At 37.1% G+C, this 23,760-nt stretch overlaps 1 protein-coding gene across 4 annotated transcripts in view; it reads right to left on the bottom strand.

Moving 5' to 3' along the window:
• The window catches only part of atp8a1 (ATPase phospholipid transporting 8A1), a 130,227-nt gene that overhangs the window by 37,712 nt on the left and 68,755 nt on the right, over positions 1-23,760 (bottom strand). For all 4 annotated transcript variants that reach the window (XM_079893171.1, XM_079893173.1, XM_079893170.1 and 1 more), the window contains 9 exons: positions 21,947-22,052; positions 20,597-20,679; positions 18,305-18,354; positions 17,986-18,055; positions 17,100-17,184; positions 16,475-16,614; positions 12,838-12,976; positions 8,051-8,115; positions 2,306-2,478 (listed from right to left, as the gene is read on the bottom strand). In XM_079893171.1, the coding sequence (XP_079749297.1) occupies positions 2,306-2,478; positions 8,051-8,115; positions 12,838-12,976; positions 16,475-16,614; positions 17,100-17,184; positions 17,986-18,055; positions 18,305-18,354; positions 20,597-20,679; positions 21,947-22,052 (911 nt within the window). The remainder of the gene's footprint in view (positions 1-2,305; positions 2,479-8,050; positions 8,116-12,837; positions 12,977-16,474; positions 16,615-17,099; positions 17,185-17,985; positions 18,056-18,304; positions 18,355-20,596; positions 20,680-21,946; positions 22,053-23,760) is intronic.

Genomic DNA, 23,760 nt, shown 5'->3' with positions numbered 1-23,760 from the left:
ATTTGAAAATGTAAATTTATTCCAGTGATAGCAAAGCCAAATCTTTTAGCATCATTATCCAGTCTTCAGTGTCACATGATCATTCAGAAATCATTCTAATATGCTTATTTGCTGCTCAAGAAACATTTCTTATTATCAGTGTTAAAAACAGTTGTGCTGCTAACAATTTTTGTGGAAACCATGATACATTTTCAGAATGTTTAGGATTCTTTGATGAATAGAATGTAAAAAAAAACAGAAAAAAACCCCAGCATTTATTAGAAATATAAACTTTCTATAAAAGTAAAGTTTTTACTTACACTGAATGGACTTTGCTGAATAAAAGTATTTCTTTCTTTAAAATAATTGGAGTGTGTCCCCTGTTCATTCATTTGTGATGGTTTGTAAAATATCACTTTGATTCACTAATTAGTAATTTGATATTTTTTTTTAGGGGGGACTGAATTAAAGGAACAAGTGACTCACAAACTGAACATTTCTATAGACTGCAAGCAAGTTTTACACAAGTTCTGCACATATTTCCAGCTGTTTAAATATTTTAGAGAAACCAGAAAACTTGAAAAATGTCTATTTACTATAGAAAGTTCCAGGACTTTTCCAGGACTTATTCATTTTCCAAGCCTGGAAAAAACAAGTTGGATATTTCCAGGTTTTTCAGAGTGTAAGAAAACGGACTATAATATTTAGAAACGGATGAATCCACACCTTAAAGATGCCCAAACCAGGCTAATCTGCGATTAAGAAGATGGCCGACCTGAGCCCAGAATCTCTGACTTTTAAAAAACATATACAAATGTTAGCAGCGCATTACAGTACTGCATCATCCATGTCAGCAAATTAAATTAAGGTCTCGCTTTTGGCTAGAAAAGCTCCTCAGGGGTTTTACCCTGGCTTAACATTCACAGGTCATCCTATAAGCAATGAACGTAGAGTGATGTAAGACTCTCCAGTGAACCGGAGATTGCTGACGATATAGCAGGAGACCTCTAGAGTCAGTTTAACGTTTATTCATCAACAGGCACAAATCTGTTCTCCTCTGGACACCGTGTGGCTGTCCGTGTGTGTGTGTGTGTAGTGAGCAAAAGCAGAGCGGATAGATTACATCACGCATTGCATAATGGCTGTGACACCTGTGGTGTGCGTTGTTTCTGGAAATTGACACTGATTTTTGGCAGATCCTTGTCACGCTCAATTGGTTCCTCATATGTTTCTTTCTCTGTGTAGCGTTTTTTTGGAATGGTTCATTCTAGTCTGCTAACACACAGTTTACCTTTGTAGTCAGAATGTCTGTCAGATATTCACAATCTACTATTATAAAAAAAATAACACTCATTAGTAAATTGCTGCTTTGAGAGCTAGTATAATTATGTTTATTGGGAAGGTTGTGACCTAAAGGGAAGGTAATTTGTTCCTTAAACAGCGCAGCGGCAATTCCCTGTAATTGTCTGCCAGTCACTTGATGTTTTTGTAAGTGTAAAAAAATGGCCAGTGATGCCGTCAGTTCCCCGGAGGGCAAAAAGGGTTATTAACCTACAAAGATATTTACACCCACCTGTGAAATAGTAAAAATTTAAGCAGAGAATGACAGTATAACTTCCTGTGTATGTTGGTTCAACAATGGAAACATTTAAAACAGCATCTGATTACAGAGAAATGTTTTAATAATTGGACACTTTTATTATAAAACTACATATACATATATGTATATATAAAAAAAAACCCTAAGCAAAATTTAAAAATTTTCCCTCTACTTGGACCCTGGAAAAATATCTCTTGCTTTCATTTGTAGCAATAGTTAAACTGAAAAATGTTTTCAAACTTTCTGATGTCAAAGACAATCAAATACAATGATGCCCTTGTGATGGACCTCCTTCATAAAATAAAAGTGAGCTTGACATTTTCATGCTGCATGAGCCATTCAGATTGTGTGAGAAAAACATTAAGCATTATATTTTAAAAAGACTTTCGCGTCCAAAATTAAATGATTAACTTTTATTTGGCACTGTACTTAAGCCAAAAGAAACTGAAATATTATCTGGATAATATTTACTTTCAAGTACCCACTTAAGTTCTATGTTTTTTATGCCCAATATTAAAATATAAAAGAAATATCTCAATTCAAATGTAGTTGTATTATTTGTATAGCACTTAATCTTTTTTCTCTCACATTTTTCATGGACCCCCATTTGGAAAACCTCTGGCTCAATGGATCTTTAAAATTTGCTGTAATACTCTGTAAGCGTTCGTTACTGTTAGTAGTTATTGCTCCTGATTTTCAACTCATTCTCCAGGTACAGTTACATACCTGCAGCATATCACGGCCTTGCAGGAAAGAGCCAAATCCAGGAAATACTGGCGTGCCCCGAAAGTGAGGGCGTACTTCAGCGTCTTCCCATCTATGATGAGAGCGAAGTCGTTTTCCTTGTGCAGAGCATCTCCCAGAATGCCGCAGTGATGGCTAAGGGTCTCCCTGGTACCCTGCACACAAACATGAACAGAATAACGTATAATATTGATAAACATTTCATGCGAAATGACATTATTACAATTGTATAACTGACTAAATCAGCCGGAATGTAAATATTTCTCTGAAACCCGTGCAACTCAAAAGAATGAATTCATTATGATAGAGATTTGTAATGCAATAAATCATAAAACTGTTCAGATATGTCTGATGAGAAACCACACATGAACACTAGGATAATTTCCCCCTTTTCTTTTTCGACGCCAAGGTAATCAATCCCAATAATAACATGGGATTTTGCAAGCAGAGTACCAGACACTTCTGCACATGGGGTTTACGTCTGTTTATTGTCAATGCACAGGGCATCAAAGTGAGAACGCACATACGGCACGCTTCATTACGGAGAGAGTAAAGCCAAAGCTGGGTGTGATGGTTCGTTTGTTAGAACAAGGCCTTTCAATGGCCATGACCAGGAAACACAACAGCATGGGAATTTACCCTGAGCACTAGCAAAGCTGCAGACCTCCCTCTTCTCGCGCTCTCGTTTTGTTAAAGCAATCGAAGAGAGCATACGTCTGGGTTTAGGGGTTATTTTAAAGGAATGTTCTGTCCCAGCTGCATGGGCTCAAATCGGGAGCCAGGAATATTTCTGTGTGTTGATTAAACCTGGAAGATCTTAATGAACACTGACTGGGCCAAAGAAAAATTGGGATCTTTGACTTGACCTGACTGTTGTTTTAGACGAAGTTTTAATGGCGAAAATTGAACTTTCAGCAGAAAATATACCTCGTAGTAAGAAGCTGTTATTGTAAGGATTCGGGACGTGTGGGAGGACGCTTCTTTGTTTGGATTAGGAATGCTGCTGTACTTCATATAAATTTCCCATAAAATCACACATCTGCTGCCTCTCATGTGCTGGAACGATAGGGCACTCATAAAATGATCCAAATTCCGGGAGGGGACACCTCACACCGAATCTGGACACAACTACTAAAAAAAGAGGTTTCCCCTATATTACCTATCAGCAGGTCTGACACGGTGTCTACACTGGACGCGACAAAGCGACTTTTGCAAATGCATTTGTTCTTCGCGCTTGAAGTACATCAGAAATAGAACGGGCATCAGTTTACTGTCGGGAATTTGTTATGTTGCATCTAGTGTAGACAGAATCACTTATTATAATGGGTTCTACCTGCTTCTGTTGCATTGCGCCACTCGCTTCTGGTGTAGACACGGTTGATGAGTGAATGTGAATCATTACAACAGAAATTTTGTCTTTCCTCAGGGAGGCTGGTCCTCACAGCTTTAAATCCCTGAGCATTGTGGGTAAACAAACTTGTGCATGTCTCTAACTGCAGCTCCTGTTCAACAGCGGTCTAACATGTTTCTGGCTTCACATTCCAACTCAGTGAAGACCACGACACAAACAAACCCTTCTGTATCCAAGAGATAAAATAACTAATAAAAGCAGGTTTATGCAGAGCAAACAGGAGCGAAGGCTGAACAATTCAAAAGTATTTTAAATGTCTCACAAATAGCACTGTTGACATTTTTTAAACCTAGATATCTAAATAACATCACATTTGGCTTAATGACACAGACATTTGAAGTTAACTCTATCGTCCCTTAAGTACGCAGTAGAAATCCACAGAAAATATGACCAATACCAAAAAGCTTCTGATGTTACAGAAAAGTGAAAAATGTTACAGTATATCAATTTATACTAATGTAATGTAATGTAATATGATATAATATAATTAATAAGATTTAATATTTTATAAACATATAGACCTTTGTAATAGTAATAATAAACAATATTTTTAAAACAATAAAAACTGCAATAGTAATGAAAGATGAGTGTAATATACTCTATATATACACACACAAATAAATATGTATACATTTTTAAATATATACATTTTCTATATATCCTAATCATTTGTTAACAACATGAATTCATTAGGCCTACTTCAATGATCTAATTGTTTCCGCCTTAAATTAATACATTGTTTAAATTAATAAATTATTAGCTAACTGTGTGATTTGTACATGTACATTTCTGAAATACATTACTTGGACACAGTCACCTCTGATAACTGATCAATCTAAGCTGTAATGTAGGCATTAATTTTCTGTGAAGCTGATTTGAAATGATATATATTGTGAAAAGCGCTATACAAATAAATGTGAACTGAAATTGAATTGAATATATATTCATATACGCACACACACGTTATATTATATATATATACACACACACACACATACATAAACACATATATAAATGCAGAAATTAATGTTACTTTTGATAGCAGTGTTATTTTAAAAAGTTATTAATTATTATTATTAAAACACTAAAAACTGCAAAGGTGAAAGATGGAGATATACTGCTGCTTTTGACAAAGATCTAAACCTTAAATTAGGCAGAAACGAAATACCAAAGTTAAATACCCACTATCATTGGATGATAATGACAAAATAAAGCAAAACAAGACAAACAACCCACAAAAGACAAAAAAACAGGAAACAAAACAAGACAAGCACTGTGAGAGAATGTGTCCTGCCCTTTCCAGGGATCGGTTGGGTTTTTAACACATGCAGGGATATCCCATTATAGATGTCTAACAGTACTATGTTCAGTGCTGATGATCACCTGAATGTGTGTGTGCATGTGTGTTGAGGAGGGCAGATGCCTAAGGGTAGTGAGATTACACCTAAGGGACCAATCAACATTCCCCTGGCATAACAAGACTCTGAAACCCAAGCTCAAAGGAAATATTTAGAGAGAGAAGCCAAGGGTTTAGAGAGAGAGAAGCCTCAGGTTTCAGAGAACGAGAGAAGTGCAGCTGTAAGAGCTTCTCTAATATGTGGCCTTCATTCCATAGGTGTCCTCGTGTGTGTATATACTATATGTAAGTCTGCAAAAGTATAAGATCAGATGATAAGATGGCTTATGAAGACTAATGAGAGGACAATGTCTCCATTTCCTCACAAGTCGCCATTTCCCAGTCTCCACTTAGGAAGCCCGGCTTAAACAGGTCTCTGTGTTATGGTTGTGCGAGCATACCAAATCGTGATGACTCAAGAGTGTTTGCTTTGCAAGTGGGCAGAAGGCATCAGAGGGATATACAGTGCATGAGCGCTTCTACACACTGCCAAGATCCAGCAGATAACAGCTGATTTAGGTGCTTTGAAAAGCCTTTTACAGAAATGCCTGAATCTAAATGGCAGAAACAGCTCATCAGGGTTATGACTTGTTATTGTTCTCTCATGACTTATAGAAAAAAAAAGAAAGAAAAAATACTAAGTTGAGATCACAATACAATTTTGATCAACAAAATAACTGAGCACAAGGAAATTTATGTTGAGATAAACTTTTAAATTTGAGATTAAATTTTTTTTTGAGATCACAAGAAAATGAAATCGAGATCTTGAGAAAACAACTTCTATTGTAAAGAATGAATGAAAACCAAATAGTGATAATGACAAAAATTACTTCGCAAGCACAAATTCGGTGTGGGCCAGTCAACTAGCAACCAACAGTAATCGCTTTCAGCAACTTGTAAAGGGGCTGAAATTAAATTATGACTGTACTGGTTCATGAAACTCACTAACATTATAAATGGACTTCAAAAGAGGACAAATTAAAAGCTATAAAGGCAAGAAAATTGTTCTTTTAAATGAAAGTAAAAGACACGCTTTGTGCTTTGCAGTATCTCTATTTTTACCCCCATTTCTTTCCTCCTTTGTACTCTTCCACAATCTCTCCATTCTCTCAGCTTATCTGCAAACTATAGCTCTCTTTCATCTGTGAGCAGCAGAAAGAACTGCGGTCTGCCGCATATTTAATGTGATTATTGAGTTACTGTTCTTTGACCTATCCCAAAGTGCCTTGCATTTTCCTCCACTGAGATAATGAACCCCACTCAGACGTCCGGTGAAGAACTCAACCCCTCTCTCCGGGCCGGATGACTGGGTTCCTTCATCCATCTTGTTTTCCTTAATATGTTGAATCTGTTAAACGCAAAAAAACAAGAGAAGGACCGAGGGGAAGGGAGGTGGACTGTTTTCTCCTGCAATGTGAGAGCACAGTGAATCCCACCACTGCCGGACCTCTGAGCGCTCAGAGAATTCCTCCTTGTTTTCTTTTCGTGTGTTGTATAAGCGTGTGCATATGCATGGGAGACCAGGCGCTGACATTTCAAATGGCGGCTGTCTGCTTTATGGAGAACGCCTCTTATTTCTCTCCCCTTTTTCTTTTGCTCCATCTATCACGATAAACGGCTGTTTGACAGACTGAGAGACATCCGTCATCGCCTAAACCCCACCCCCCCACAGCGGGACTGGCCCCACCCGATCAGGGGTTACGTTGCATGTGCGCAAGCAGCGTGAAATGGTTTCTAGAGCCCTTAACTTCCACATATAACAGACAAGACCCTCCCTGCAGGGGCCAGCTGACCTGTAGGGTGAAGGTGTGCACGTTTCAAATGGTTTCCTTCTTTTAAAGCGGATGGCTTTTCGGTTTCATAGTCAACAGAATAGATTCTCCCATCAGGGAGTGATTGGCCTGTACCGTGTGCATGTGTGTATATGAAAGAGGGTCCCAAACCTCTGTTTTAAGTACAAGGCCCCTTCCCGTCTTTTAAACGGCTCCTTGCGGTGCAACCACATCCCTCTCTTTCCTATAAGCTCCATCTGAACAACAAATACAGCGAGGTCCCAAAGTAATAATGGAAACAATTGAAACAAGCAGAGACAGTCTCCAAAATGTGTGCAGCACTTCATTCACTATTGAGGCGGGTGAAATCTATAGCTACTGTATGCGGTTTTGCCGACAGTTCGAGGATCCACTGGCGTTACAAGGCTTACTCACAAGCTCTATAATAAAGCTATTTAGTATTAAGTTCTATTCAAGCTCTGGAATAAAGTATAGGCAAAAAAAAAAAAAGAAAAAGTTAAAGCAGCCATTACTCCAGACCTCAATGTCATATAATTCTTCAGAAATCATTCTAATGTGCTGATTATCATACATTTTGAAAACGTTGTGCTATTTAATATTTTTATGGAAACTGTGAGACTATTTTCATTAGAATTAGACTATTCTTTTCTGTCACTTCTGATAAATTTAATTCCATCCTTGATGATTAAAAGTATTCGTTTTTTAAAAGAAAATTACTGACCCAACTTTAGAACAGTAGTCTAACATATAACAAACTATAACATTTTGAATAAAATAAGTAGCACTTTTCAATCAAAATTATACAAATGCAAAAAAGCAGCAGTTACAGTAGTACTCCAGACTTTTGGGCCCCACTGTAACACTTTGTTAATTTCTTTCAGAGAAAAAGTAAGAGAGCAAAGACAGAAACCGGAGGGGAATGCTTTGGATGAAAACTCAAAGCAAAATCTATAACTGTTCTGGAAGAGAGTCGCACTGGGAATTATGTCACATGCTTTGATGTGCGGGGGGCCCTGAAGTGATCCGTCAGCTGCCGTGTCTTTTCATCTCTTCTCAGAGCTTGCGTTATAAATGGTGACATGTAGCTGGTTTTTCAAATAAACATACACCTCTGACTCAATACTCACATCCAGGGTGTCCTCGTTTATCACCAGCATGCCCATGTTCTTCGTGAGCAGTTTGCAGGAGTGTCCTGCAAGACAAAAAAAAAAGAAAACTCATTACTTAAACCTCTCACTAAGCCTGAAAACATATGGTATGTTTGTGGGGAAAAAACACCTCGCTTGGCATTCGAACAAATGACGAATGGTTCGCCGCAACGTAGTATTTTAGCAATACATCAACATTACAAAGATATGCGATGTGTAACCACAGAAACAGATGAAAGAAATGACTAATTGAGGAGTGAAAAGCACATATTGTGATTAAAGTTTACAGCAGACCTGAGTTTAAGACTCCCACACTGCATTGGTTTTAACATGCTTGTTCACTGTTCATATGAGATCACAACTGGAAAGCTGACAGCAGGCCGATAAAAAAGCACGGCATCCCATCATCCATCAGGATGTGTCTAAACAACATAAAGGGTGGAACACGTCCACTTGCGGTTTAATAGGTTGCCGACACCTCAGCATTTGGGGAGCGATGTCCACAGGGAACGGTTTATGTGTGTGTGCTTTTAGATGGCAAGAGTCACTGGAACACTAGTGTTAAATACGTGTTACTGTAAAAGACAAGAATAGTCTAAAAGCAGTAGTTAACTTAAATTGCATCAAGAAATGATGTATCGGACTAACCTAATGTCTTCTGCCTACCAAGGCTACTCACTGACATATAGCAATAATGACTTGATCTTGGAAGCATCAAGAAGACTGGGTTAGAGATTATAAATAAATTCATAAATGTTGCTGCTGTCATGAACTTTATACCATGACATTATATAAAGCCACAGAATAAAATAATAAAAAAGCTAGATTTTACAGTATATCTCACAATTCTGAGAAGAATCTGAATTGCGAGATATAAACTTTTTATTCTGTCTTTTTTCCTCAGAACTGTGAGTTTATATCCTGCAACTCTTTTTCCCAGAATTGTGATATGAACTCATTTGCGATAAAAAATTCAGAATCGAGTTAAAAATGTTATGCGTTTAAATGTCATCCATGTAAAATGTTATAGGTTTAAATATTTCATGGTGTAACTGGAGGACTAATACATTATGTCTCCTATGAACTGCATATGTGAATACTATGTAGACTTATGTTTACATCAAATTTATGCTTTAGTAGTAAACTAATCACAGGTTTCATCAGTCCAGTCTGTCCGTTTAATGGCTTGCAACCATAAACGTCTGCGTTTAGCGGACTTCGACAACAGTATTCTATAAAAATGAAGACAATCTTTTTTTCATTCCGATTCTGACATCCAACATTTTTTTTCTTATTCCGTGGATTTCCTCCATTTGTTACCACTGTTTTTCTGCCACCACAATGTACGCACAGCTACAAGTGATTCCCTAATGTCGATACCCTCGTGTCACGATTCGATACATATCACGATACTGAACTTAGATACGATATTATTGTGATTATTGTGTTTTTACTGTTGATTAAAATGATAAATTTGGTATCTCATTGGGGTTGGAAATGAATACGCTTGGACTCGGTGCTGATAACCCAATGCACAGGACAAAGGTGACACCAGAATAAAAGTATTCATGATTCCGAAGCTTAAAATACAGAATTATTTTATAGACAAATATGCTTGCACTCTGTCACTGACTCTGACACCCCTACAAGTGATGTAACTGTGACTTCTGCTCCAAAATGGCCTATGAAAATTGTACATGTCAACTTCACTCATTAAATCCAATAAAAATGTTAGTTAGTATAAGAGATAATAATTTACACCATTAAACGTAAGGCATGTAATTTTGTGCCACCGTACCAAAACAGGTTTCCCAAACAAGGTCCCAAGTTGGTGAATAGTTGCCTTGTATCTGACTTTGCACATTTCAACAGAAAAAAAAAAAAAAAGATGACACACTTCACCCTTAAGGAAATGTGCCATTACAAAACTGACCAAATTCAACAAGAGTATGAATGAGTATGTATTTGTGTGCCGCTGTCCTGCCCTGTCATTCCTGTTGAAACCATTTCTGTTGATTTCAAACTTGCATATTCACCAAAATTTCCTGTCTGTGTGGAAAACTGATTTGGTTTCCTGACAGTGACCCAAACTTTGACATATTTCCGCAGCTTCATTCTAACCGCTGGTGGTCTAATGTCACATCATCCCTCTCCAACCCGGTTAAACTAAAACACCCTTGGTAGAAATGATAGATTTTACATTGTGACACCTGCATGATGCAGCATAGTTGTGTATAAATCTGGAAAGGAGGCATTGAGGTTACACTCAGTGGTTGCATTGGCTCTGTGCTGCTGCAGGGTGGGTTTTCATTCTGTCTGTTGGCAGTGGCTGTGGGTTAGAAGAGGGCATGTTGAGTTGTTTGCGTTGGCCGCATGCTGTTTGTTTGGGCTTTAATCTCTGAGGCTTTACAGTGGCACCCAGTGGCCAGGAGCAACAGCTCAGCGGTAGCAGCACAGTGTGGATAGCTCGCATGTCCTCGCTCCAACTCTCTGCTTAATGGCCTGATACATTAATAAGGCCGTCAGAGGGCTAGTGTGGAGAGAAGAACTGGAGCGGTTTCATGTACTCTGTGCGAGAGGCGGCCAAACAGCCCTAAGTACCCGCTAACCCAAGATTAAACTGCGCTTGACTTCACAGTGCTGGGGTTCACTTCACTTCTGATAGTTTTTCATATGTTTCTGAAGAGCGCACGAGTGGGAAATGGAGAAACCGTATATTTTTAAACATGCTGTGGAGTTAATGTATGGATTCATGTTTTGAAAGTGACAAAAGAGGTTAGGCTATGTTCACACTGCGAGCCTTAGTGCTTAATTCCGATTTATTACTGAGATACGATTTTTTTCGTATAGTTGTTCACATTGTTGTTTTAAATGTAGCCAATATCAGATTCCAGTGCGAACAGATCATGGTACTGGACTGACCCGCATGCGCAAAAGTACGATAAAGGATGGCACGCAGCACGCTGTTATACGGAAGCAAACACAGAGACACTGAAGTAAGCAATTAAGCGTTTATTCATAGTGTGATCTGCCACCGAAGAGAGCGAATTTATGCACAGGGAATATAAAAAACAAAGACGAGAATACGAAAAAACAGAGCAGAGTTTTTAAACATTTATGATATGAGCCCTCATGTTTTGCTTGTAGAGCCATCACTGTAATACTTATGAGTTTTGACATCACAGACATTCCACTGATTACCTTCCACAACTGTCTTGATAACGTCGGGTATGTAACATTTTTGAAGTTACTCCCATGAGCACAGAATTGTGGCGAATGTTGATCTAGTCACATTGCAAAACATCTGACCTGTAACGGATTCAGTATCAATTGAAAGTGGCACAAATTGGAATTGATAAGATCAGATTCCATGTAGTTTGTGCTGTTCACACTGTCATGAGAAAAAAAGTTCTGAGTCACACAAACAAAAAAAAAAAAAAACAAAAAAAAAAAAAAAAATCGGATTTGGGCCACATTTAACTGCAGTCTGAACGTAGCTTTGTATATCACTAAAAAAATCAAATAAAAAAAGTAAAAATAGCATAAAATAGTACAATAGCATAGTCCTAAAATATAAAATGTTACAGTAATCTAGTGCAGGGTTTTTTAAATTGGAATCCAGGCCCTTGAGAAAAATAAAATGGTAAAGCAATATTAAAATTAATGTGTGGCTATATTAAATGTTAATATAATATTTTTTACATTCACATTAAACAATGATGCCATTATGAAGCGCTTACATTTTCCAGATATTTTAACAATTTGCTTTAGTACAATGATTTAGTATTATATTGTTGTTATATTTTCAATATTTAAATATTAATCATTTTAGAAGTATCTTTCTTATTTGATGCTTAATATATTCTCGCACAGTATACATGGGTCGTTATATAAGAAATTCTAGAAATACTAAGTTTGAACACTGCTGGTCTAGTCCATTTGTCCACATCACCTCAGACACATTTTAATGACGCTGGCAACGGATTCTGGAAACCTATACTAGCTGGAAGACTCTTGTCATCCTCCAATTTCTCCAAATGATAAATTACAAAAATGCAAAAAATACAAAGTAAACACAGACATGGGCGTCTTTGCATGCCGGCCAAGCAGAGGTCCAGTAAAAATCCCTTCCTCTCCGAGCGTGTACGTTTTCAAGCCGTGGCACAGCTGGCCGGTGGGCACAATGGGCTGATTCAGGATCAGTGTTGGTAGGTGGCCACAGACTGCGCTCTGTTAGGATCTGTTTTTCTGACTGTAGCGTTTAACGTGAGGCCCGTTCAAAAGCCACATTGGTAGTCGCGCAGCTGTCGGGCTAATATGAGATGCCACATCACAGGAAAATAGGAGGGGGGGGACCGTTGCCTGTTTTGAAAGCTGGTGGTGGTTGTAGGGACAGACTAGTGCCGGACGGGTCGAGGACACATGCGTTGCGTTGCGTCAGCTTTCGGATGAGGAAAGAAACCAAACACCTTGTACCTGTGCGACAGCCGGTCAGGAAGGGCTATGTTTGTTTGAGTGTAAGAGCGAGAGAGGCCTGGGGAAGGATTGTGTATATTTTTGATCATTTAAATTAGGGAGGGAAATACTCACTGGTTAATGTCAAAATATAAGAAAAAAACCTTATGCACCTCGTCTGTAAGAGCTAAAGAGAACTAAAATAAGAAAAATGAAGCCCACAGGTTGCGAACGTGCTCTTATAGGTCGCTATGATGCTTGAAGCTCTCTGTGTATATCAATACAAACAATCCATTATATGTTTTTCTCACCTATGTTGATGGCGGTCTCCTGTTTGTCTCCAGTCAGGATCCAGATCTTAATGTCGGCTTTCATGAGGGTCTCGATAGTTTCTGGTACTTTGTCTTGAAGTTTGTCTTCAATGGCTGTGGCCCCCAACAACTGCAGGTTCTGCAGAGAAAAAGTCAAAAAAAATTATATTAATAATATAAATAAACATCAAATGCTGCCGTGATGTGTACAGATCTTCAAGCAGATGGAGCTGGATGAAAAACTTTAAAAAATATAAATCCACAAATATGACAGCCTGGAATCATTATCACACAATGTTTGTTCATTTGACCAGAGGAGGACTGGCCCCCTGATTGAGCCTGCTATTTTTATTCTCCATTTCTGTCATCAGATGGAGTTTGTGCTCCTTACCACTGTCACCTATGGTTTGCTTAGTTTGGGTATAAAAGACATTGAATATTAAGTAATAAGGCATTATCAATTTGACTGCACTGACACTATTGGATGAGAACAATCTTAAGCTGAATTGAGCTGGATGATTACCACTGTTGTCAGCAGAGCTGCTTTATAGCTGAATCTAATTTGTTTCATAATTGAATATTGCAACACAGACACTGTTACTGAACTGACTTGACAACATTGAACTGATTCAAGCTGACACTATTGTCTTTGTAGAGCAACTCAAGTCAGTTCAGTGCTGATTCAGTTCAGTTCAATAACTGTGTAAAGTTCATCAATTATAAAATAGTGTCTTTGTAGAGCTGTTTTACAGCAGAATTTGATATTAATTGAGTTCATTTCTGAAGTTTGCATTATGTTATTTTCCCATTTATTGCTTTGAAGCTGCTTTGAAATCTGTATTGTAAGCTGTAAGGTGACTTGACACACTCATTCATTTCACTCAGATACAAAGAACCGATAATAAAGACAGCCTAATAGGCAGATTAAAAAAAAAAGCATAATGTACAATCAGCAAGTCATAATTAGAAAACAAACCCAGTGATCAGGAGGATCTTGTATCACCCTGTTGGGGTTTATTTTGGGATAATGACCAACTGATTTTACATTACCTCGCTCATTACACAGCTACTTACCAAATAAATAAAAAACATGAGCATGAAATACTGATCATTTATATTTCAAACAATGAGTAGAGAGACTGTGGATTGATATGAAAGACTAGTACTGCTGTAGGAAATCCCTTATGTTCCATTACACATAAGATTAAACATGGACAAGTGTGTGAAAAGTGCTGGTGTTTTCCTACAGTCAGATGACGATCCTTACAGTTAGATGCAAATGTAGGACCAGAGGGGCATTCGAGAAATTTATCTCATGCTTGGATCACAAAGACTCAGTTATGGGTGTATGAGAGAGAGAGAGGTGGAGACTGTGGACTGTTAATGTGTTTTTCTCAGGAAGCCCCCAGCCCTTTGACCAGCCATGATCCTATTTGGAGCGGACAGGATTTTGACAGGACCCCGTAGAGGAAAGTCAGCTGCACCAAAGGAGGAAAAAAAAGAAGGAGAGAGCAAACGGCCTCCTGTAAACCTGATCAGTAATGTGGTGAGCAGGGGATCTGATATGATACAACCTTTACTTTATATCATACTCTATATCTAGTTTAGATTAACCGGGTTCAGAAAATCTGTAAGATTTGGCAGAATTTAAATATAAAATGTGAGCTGAGACTCTGTACCATTTTTGGAAGATAAACTCATCAAGTCAAAATATTTAAGAAATAACGTTTAGGCATGTGCAAAACTTTGTAAATAACGTTTTTTACAAAACAGTATGCAACACAACTGTTTTCAACATTTATAAGAAGAAGAAATGTTTCTTGAACAGCAAATCAGTATCAGAATGATTTCCGAAGGATCATGTGACATTAAAGACTGGATTAATGATGCTGAAATTTAGGTTTGCTATAACAGGATTAAACTACATTTTCAAATTGAAAAAAAATATTTAACATTCTATTGTTATTGTAATATAGCTATTGTAATAATATTTCACAATATTGCTGTTTTACGGATTAAATAAATGTAGCCTTGGTGAGCATAAAATACTTATTTTTATAAGAATCTTTTTATTATTATTAACTTTTAATGGCAGTGTATTACAAATGGTATTACAAGTGTATTTAATGGCAGTGTAAAATATTTTGAGGCAGCTAATATGTAAACCAATCATCTAGTTTTCACAAATCATTTTACATTTGATGTGCCCTCAAAGGGAATGTCAAGAATAATTTTATGTAAACTTAATTTAAAAATGATTTAAATTGTGCATAAATTATTTCTCTTATTCTCAGACAGAAAATCAGATGTTTCAGGGGTTTATATTCCAACAGGAACATAAGGTGCCACCGCTGCCACCTGCTGATAGAAAGATGTAGTTACATCTGTCAAACGAGAGGCTTTTATGTTAAATGATTGATTAGAATAATTTTCTCCGAAAAGTTGGCAGCCCTGCTTCAGCCAGTGATTAACGATGGTGGTCGGCCATGTTTGACGAGCACTTCCAGAGCCTAACTTTCCACAGGTCCACCACTGTGCTTTCCTCATGGTTTGAGCCTAATCGTTTATACTTCTTCAGATGCCATGTGAGCAGAGAAAGCCCAGCTTTCATTGAACAAACTGAAGCTAAGGAACTGTTCTGGGACCTGCCAAACTAACCACCCTACAGGAGAAGACAGGACTGCATTATAACCTCTCAGAAGCACGTGCCATTTGTGAAATATGTTGACTTTTCCTCACACCATCATTCTTATGAAGACAAATTGCCTGTGAGGATGAGAAGTTAACATAACGTGTCCTTTGTTGCTGATTTTAATAACTATTTTAAAGGACTAGTGCATGTAGGACGACAACCGGGAACATTATCCTGGGTGCCCATGAAGGCATTTACACTACTCTTCAATAGTTTAGGGTTGGTAAGATCTTTTTACGTTTTTGAAAGAAGTCTCTTATGCTCATTTATTTGATCAAAGATACAGTAAAAACAGTAATATTGTGAAATATTATTATAATAAGAAATAAGTATTATATTGTAATATACTTTTAAAAAATATATTTCTGTAATGGAATTTAGCAGTCATTACTGCCGTTGTTACATTTCTTATGTAACGTTTCAATGTTGTGTCAGTTGTGCTGCTTAATATTTTTGTTGAAACTGTAATGCATTTTTGTAGGATTGTTTTGATAAATAGAGAGTTCAAAAGAACAGCATTTATTTGACATAGAATATAATCTTTTGTAACATTATAAATGTCTTTACTGTAACTTTTGATCAATTCAATTGTACTTGCTGAATAAAAGTATTAATTTCTTTAAAAAAAATATATATTACTGATCCCAAACTTCTAAAAAATATTGTACATGGTAATTCATGGTACCACAACACATCCAAAAATTATAGTATGATACTATGTCGAAGGTAATACCATGAAACATTTTGTCGAAGGTATACATATTACTGTATATCTGTGTAAAATAAATTTAAGAAATGAGAAATTATGATATATTGCCTTCCCTTGCAGTTTCTCTGGCTTAGTATTGCTGCAGCAAGAACATATAACGTTCTGGAATGTTCTGTGACCTTTGTATGGAGACCACTTTATCTGTGCCCACTGGAAAAGCTATTTGTATGCCTCACCTTTTCAATCAGTTCATAGCTTTCCTCCATCTTGAGTGCCCTGTTTTGGAGAGACGTTGAGGCACGATGATAAACCTCGAGCCACTGTTGGTAGGACGACTCTGAGATGTCGGCCACAGCGAAACACAGTGTGCGCAGACCTGCAAAAACACACAAAGATGAATACATGAGCTTCTCTTAGATATGCTAATTCTCAACATCTTCCTGTCCTCAAAAAATCCCTTTCTTCTAATCTTTCTGAAGAAGAAAGCCATCGTCTGTTTTTAGACTGATGCTAATACAGCTGTGGATGATCTCCGCGCAACATGAATTATTCATGCAGGGTATTTAAAAGACAAAGCTACTGATTGCTTGAGGTTCCTATGAGGCTGATACATGCCAGTTGTTCCACCAGGGGGCGGCATCTTCATGAGAGTGAAGTACTGCAGTACGCCAGTCCTTTCAAGCACACACATTTCACATCAGTCTCTCATTGATCTCACAGCCTCGCTATGAGAGGATCTGGCAACCATCATCAACACCTACAGTGATTTGACTGGATTGTGTGTGCAGAACAGACTAACATTTGATAACAGACTAACAGAAGAGAGAAAGCAGATACTAGGCAGGTGTGCTTGTCTCTCACCCTCTGTGGCAAACTGTTCCAGGTGTTTCAGGGTGATGTCCTTGTATCTGGAGCTGTCTGCTAATCGCTCATAGATCACGGTGTCCTGGGAGACAAAAACATGGGGCATAATTCTTCTACTCTGTGCTGCCTTCACGGATCACATAAAATGCAGAGGAAAAGAGAGTGATAACATATGTCTGACTAATTCTACATTCTTTTTTTCTTTCCTTCATGAACACATTTATAGTAACACTTTAATATTTGATCCGGTTTTAATGCATCACACAACAGCTGGGATGTGATGTGGGAGGGAAAACATCTCTTTCCATCATTCTCTATCTGAGATCTGCCAGATTTTATTACATACTCTTAACATTTCTTTCACGCACATACACAGATCAAGATTATATTAGGGATAAAATTACTGATTGATAAAATGAATAAAATTTGGTTAGGTTATTCAAGGTCGATTATTCAAGGCTTTGTCTGTAATATAAAATATTTGTTGTAGTTCACAGATTTAGTTTTAGACCTATTATTAAACCTAAAAATGTAAAATAGCTTTTCTTATCTAAAATGTTGTGATTTAAACTGCCTTGTAGCTTTTAATTAACAATTTCTGTGTACTTGTGTAATTTTGTGTGGATTTTTGCACAAATTGATTTCAAAGGAAATATTGAGCAAGATGAGCAATAGCAGGTTTTTAACAGGTTACAGAACATGTATAACTGAAGGAATAATTGGCAGATTACTTGAGTACCAAAATAATAATCTGTGCAAAGGCAGTGTGCTTTGTGTATCTGTCTGGCTCTTCACAAGAGAGAGCACTCTAGAGTGGCCAGGGTTTAGTTGCAAGCGTCTGACGGCTCTCTGTTTCCATAGCAACAGACTATGAGATACTCACAGCCCCTTTGCAATAAAGGCGGATCTTTCCTGATGGAGTGCGCATGATGACTGACATCCTCTTCCTGGCACTGTTGGGTAGGGGGAGGGGGTCAGGGTGAAAACAAAACAACACCATCATCCATCAATATTACTATCATAATCATCGACACCATCATAATCATCACCACTCTGAGTAAATATGGTGCTGAAATACAGCAAAACCATAATGGTGTTTTTGTTTTCTGTCAAGCAGAATGAAAGGCCAGAGCTGAACACATGACAATGAAAATGGAAATGAAAACACCAAAGACAAACCTTCTTGTGCTGCAATAATTTACCTTGTGAACTCCAAAACGTGCAACAGTTCATATTTCTCCTCCTCTCCAAGCTGTAAGACAGAAAAGCATCAACATTATGTCTCAAGAGGTCAAGGTTTAGCTGTTTAGCCCTGTCCTGTTAGCCTCTGCTGGCAGATGTTGTTTTACAGCATCTTTCTCCATTACTAGACAATAAGCATTTTTTTTTTCAAGCAACATACTGTATAAATCACATATTTCACTATATTATAATAGATATTTTAGCATTTTACTTTGTTACATGAATTGTACAAGTTTCGTACAAGTTAAATAAATAAATAAATAAATAAATAAATAAATAAATAAATAAATAAATAAATATATATATATATATATATATATATATATATATATATATATATATATATGTGATTTTGTTGCATCACACACTATTACAATAAAGTTAGTTGTCACTGATATCTTGTGTCATAATTGGTTAGGACAGTGTATTAGCACTGAGTTTGAGATCTCTACCGTTCTCTTAGCTCATTTTGAAAGACTGAACAGGAAATTAAAACTTTTAATTGCTTTTTTTAGCCTCTGTGACTTATTGAGGTAAGCAAGTATGATGATGGGGTGGATGATGGGAGATGTCTTGCACTAAAGGGCCAAAATTAGAGAGTGTTACAGACCAAGGAGCACAAGACTTGCGCTCTTCCCCTGGCGCTGGCATCAGATTAACCAATTACAGTTGCAAAGTGTGACTCCTCGCTCCAGGTCTAAGAAAACAGCAGCGCTTTCTGTCTCGCTAATTAAATTCTCTCTAATCTTCACTCAGCAAGTTTCTATTAAGAGCTCTGCGCAGATATCTTCAGCACATCGGCCGTCTCTCTCACTATCCTCCTCCAGTGCTGCAAAATTTTCACTTTTTTTCTTTATAACTTAAGAAAGTGTGAGAAACAGAGGGGTGGGGGGGAGGCACTGCATCAAACCATCACATTCCCCAGTTCTTCTCCACTGAGACATCGAGTAGGGTGAGAAATATCGCATTCGATACTGCGAAACAGCCAGAAAAAAAGCTAAAGAAAGACCATATATCTTTAATTCAGCTCTTCCTTCATTTCAAATCAACAGAAGCACTTGTTTTTAATTTAAAAAAGTTTTAAAGACACACCAACCTTAAATGATATAGTACAGAAGTGTTTCCTACATATTTTTGCAGTACATAATTAGTCCTAAATAAATACAAAACAAAGCCATACAATTGTGTGTCTTTTTTTTTCTTACTATTCATTACAATAAAACTCTTTGTATTCAGTAAAGTAGGTCGGATGGTAATTCAGGAACTGCTGAGATGGAATCAGAAAGTTATTTTGTTGAATTTTTTTATATTAATGTCCCTTTGGGCAATTCAGTAAAAGAACCAACTCATGAGAATTATTTGTTCATAAATCAGATTCAATTAATCTTTAATTCAGTCTTTAAACTAACAACTTGGATAAAATATAATGGTAACAATTTACAATCTAAAAAAACATTTATTAATCTTGGTTAATTTTAATTTCTACAGTTACTAATGCACTATTATTCAAAAGTTTGGGGTTTGTAAGATTTTTTCAAATAGTTTTTTGTCTTATGCTCACCAAGGCTGCACTAATTTGATCAGAAATACAGCAAAAAACTGTAATATTATTAAAATTTAACATAACTTTTCTATTTTAAAATAATGATATATGATGATATAAATAATGATTATACATGCCAACTTTCAACATATAATAAATGTTGAAAGTTGAGCTGCTTAAATTTTTTTTTGGTGGAAATCATGATACATTTTGTTTAGGATTCTTTGATGATTAGAAACTTCAAAAGAACATTATTTATTTGAAACAGAATTTTTTGTAACAATGTGAAAATCTTCACAGTTACTTTAATGCACCCTGCGGTTTAATGCATCCTTGCTCAATAAAGTATTATTTCTTTAAAAAAAAAATTTTTTTAAAAAAGCCGATTCAGTAGCATCCTTGCCGAACAACAGTGCAGAAAAGACTGCATTACAGATCGTAAAAGGGTTATTTGTTTCAGACAGAGAGAATGTTCGTTATTTATTGACTCAGTATATAAAAATGAAGTTACCACAGGTCTGTGATGGCTTCCTCTCTATCATACATTATAATAAGGATATAATGGATCTGTTGAAGAGGGACCCCGGCGTACAAATTGCCATAAATAGTTCTCCAGAGTGCAAAGTGTGAGTGAGCTATGCAGCATGACAGAGGGTGAGTCACGTTCCCACTGCAACTCATCATCTATTCCCACAACGTCTTTACTTACCGACTCCACAATAACACAGTCTGGAGTTCTCCCAGAGAACACGAAACCCAGGTTTTCTGCTGCCCGAACCAAAGCACCTTCATCTGTGGAACAAGACAGCATTTGGTGAGGGCAGGTGGTGGTTAAGTCACATTGGATAAAAGCGTCTGGTATATGACTACTTGTTCACAACACTAAGCAGACAAACTGTTGGAGATGAGGTGGCACTACTAAAACCTGCTGTTACCTTTTTTTTGTTACAAAAATCATCCGCCCATGCTTTCCATTTATCTCAAACGTGGTCTGGCTAATATTCAATGCACCGCTGCACAGACGTGAAATTAAAATGGGTCACCAGTCTCGCTAAGCCTCAAAGCTAGGGATAAATTCTGACAAATGCTAAAAAGATAAATTATGCATAACCATGAAGGTGTCAAATGCAAGCACCGGAGAGAGTGAACCTGCATTAATTAACTCATCTGTTTCTTTGCCTGCATTATTTCACATTCATGAATGTCTTACGAACAAATGATATCTGTTGAGAGGCAACTTGATAAAAAGCATCTTAACAGATTCACAACATTGATCTGTCTCATCTGAACACTGTTTCGGCTCAACACTGATGTCTGCTAGAGATTGGAAAACCAAATCAGAACCGTTAGAAAGAGGAACAGGATATTAAGACCATGCTGTGGCTGCCCTCTTCACTTCCTGTACTCTATCAACAGCAACCAGATGTCGGTCTTGTCTGAGAGCCTGAAATTAGTTCAATGATCCATTTGTGGATCAGTTTCCACATTAGCAGAACTACATCTATAGATTTATTTGCTATATTTAAAGATGTATCTATTGAATATATACACTACCACTCAAAAGTTTGGGGTCAGTAAGATTTTTTTAAAGGTTTTTGAAATATGTCTCTTATGCACACAAAGGCTGAATTTATTTGATCAAAAATCAGTAAAAACAGTAATATTGTGAAATATTACAATTTAAAATTACTGTTTTATATTGTAATATATTTAAAAAATATAAAAGAACAAATCTGCTTCATTATCAATGTTAAAAACTTTTTCAGGATTCTTCAAATTAATAGAAGGTTCATTCAATTATAAGATTATAAATGTCTTTACTGTCACTTCTGATCAATTTAATGCACTTTTACTGAATAAAAGTATACATTTCTTTTAAAAAATCGGTATTGAAATAGCTTTAGAACGGTAGTGTATATATATTAGGAAAATCTTCCTCTGTGGGCTTTTTTTCAACACAGTTATATTTGTAATTAATCGGCATGTCACAATTTTTAAACAACTGACAGCCCCAATGTACAAATATTTGCTGCTTAAGTGTATTGGGATTTTGACTGACCTGGGGAAGCAGCCTGGTAGGTGATCTTGTTGTCAGTGCGTTCAGGGACAGCCGTGTGACAGATAGCCATCATGGTCATGAAATCTTTAATGACCGGAGCAGTGGGCTGTGTAGGAAAAAACAAAAGCATAAGAAACTAAGAAAAAGAAGACACTCAATCTGTACACATTAATCTTTAGAATGAAACCTTGATGGTTTGTTCTACAGACAATCTTTAACAACATACGTATACATTTTTTTACAGCTATGCAGATGATTTACAGTTACACTTATCACTACGATCCAATAATCTGACAAGCTTAGATGTTCTCCAATAGGGTTGTGCCGATGGACGGTGATGGCTGACCGACATCACGATGGAGAGCCACCATCGTGATGCCACGCCCCCCACCCTGTCAGACCAGCCCAGTCTCACAGCAGATCGTGAAAGGGTCACGTAATTTAATCTATTGATTGGTGTACATGGACACGTTTATCTTTTTTTTTCTTTTCATGATGGTCAGCACGATTCCGTAGCATTAAGAGCGACTACGGTAGCGAGTAGTATGAAAGGCCGAAAATCCGGTTGGTGGGGTGGTGGATGGGTCAAACAACACAGGACTTTCACCCAGGAGACTGGGGATCGTGTCCCACGTGTCAAGTTTCCTAAACCCAACCGTCCCGTTGTTCTTTTCCTAAACCCAACCGTCCCGTTCATCTTTTCCTAAACCAAACCGTCCCGTTGTTCTCCCGCGTGTCATGGAAACGTAAGCCCACCCACAACCTTTTCCTTAACTTAAGGGGCTGTGTTAATTTCACGGAATTCTTCCGTGGGCCCATCACGGAATTTTCGGCGATTCTCGCAAAGCTGTATACAGCTTCTCTGCTGCAGCCCGACTGGCAGAAAGAATCATGCTACTTTTTTCCCCTTACGTGCAACATATTGGAAAGCCCGGATGAGTAATTAGTTGGGTTAGTAAAAACGAAATTATAGTTTTTAAGTAGAAAAAAATATTTATGTAAAGAGATATAGTAAAACAAAAATTTACGATATTATTATTGACATATAAAGCACTACAAGGTTTGGCACTACAAGTATTTCGCAGAACTATAAAGACGTAATGAAACAGTTAGATGTCTCAGATCTTCTTGTTATGGATTGTTGGCTGTTCCAAGATCCAGATGAGTTGTATTTCCTTCATAAATTTATATATCAGGACAATTCTTGAAATTGGCCGCAAATTCACCAACCGAAAGACCCTGTGCACAAACAGCTTACCTGATTCAATAAAATGCACACATACAAACCATCAAGGTTCAAATAAATATCTTACTCCTGAGTACCTGCACATGGGGCCTTATTTTTAAATAAATTTACAGTAGGCCCGGTTTCAAAGTCAGGGCTTAGACTAAGCCAGAATTAGGCCTTAGTTCAATTAGTACATTTAAGTAGGATTAGAAAAAAAACTGGTGTGCATCTTGAGACAAAACAATGCTGCCCTACAAAGCAAAAAGGCAGTAACTGCATTTTTGGTCAAAAATGAGTTATTATCATTTTCATGACATTCAAGGCATCCTTTGTTATGTGACAAAACATCTTATCTCAAATGTGTGTCGTTTTGGAGAAAAATGGTAATAGCTTTTGGAGAATCTGTAGTTACTGCCTTTTTCCTTGGTATTGTGCCACGTTTTTGGTAAGTAATACAAAGCAAATTTACAAAGCAAGAATACAGTAACTGCAAAATAGGGGTAAAATATCAAATTAAATATGAGGATTGATATATACAAAGAATAAGCTAATATAAAGTAACAAAACAGCCACATGTCCAATAATC

Source organism: Squalius cephalus (assembly GCF_949319135.1).
Source record: "Squalius cephalus genome assembly, chromosome: 14".
In the NCBI taxonomy this organism is placed as follows: Eukaryota; Metazoa; Chordata; class Actinopteri; order Cypriniformes; family Leuciscidae; genus Squalius; species Squalius cephalus.
This window is presented reverse-complemented; position numbering and strand designations above follow the sequence as displayed.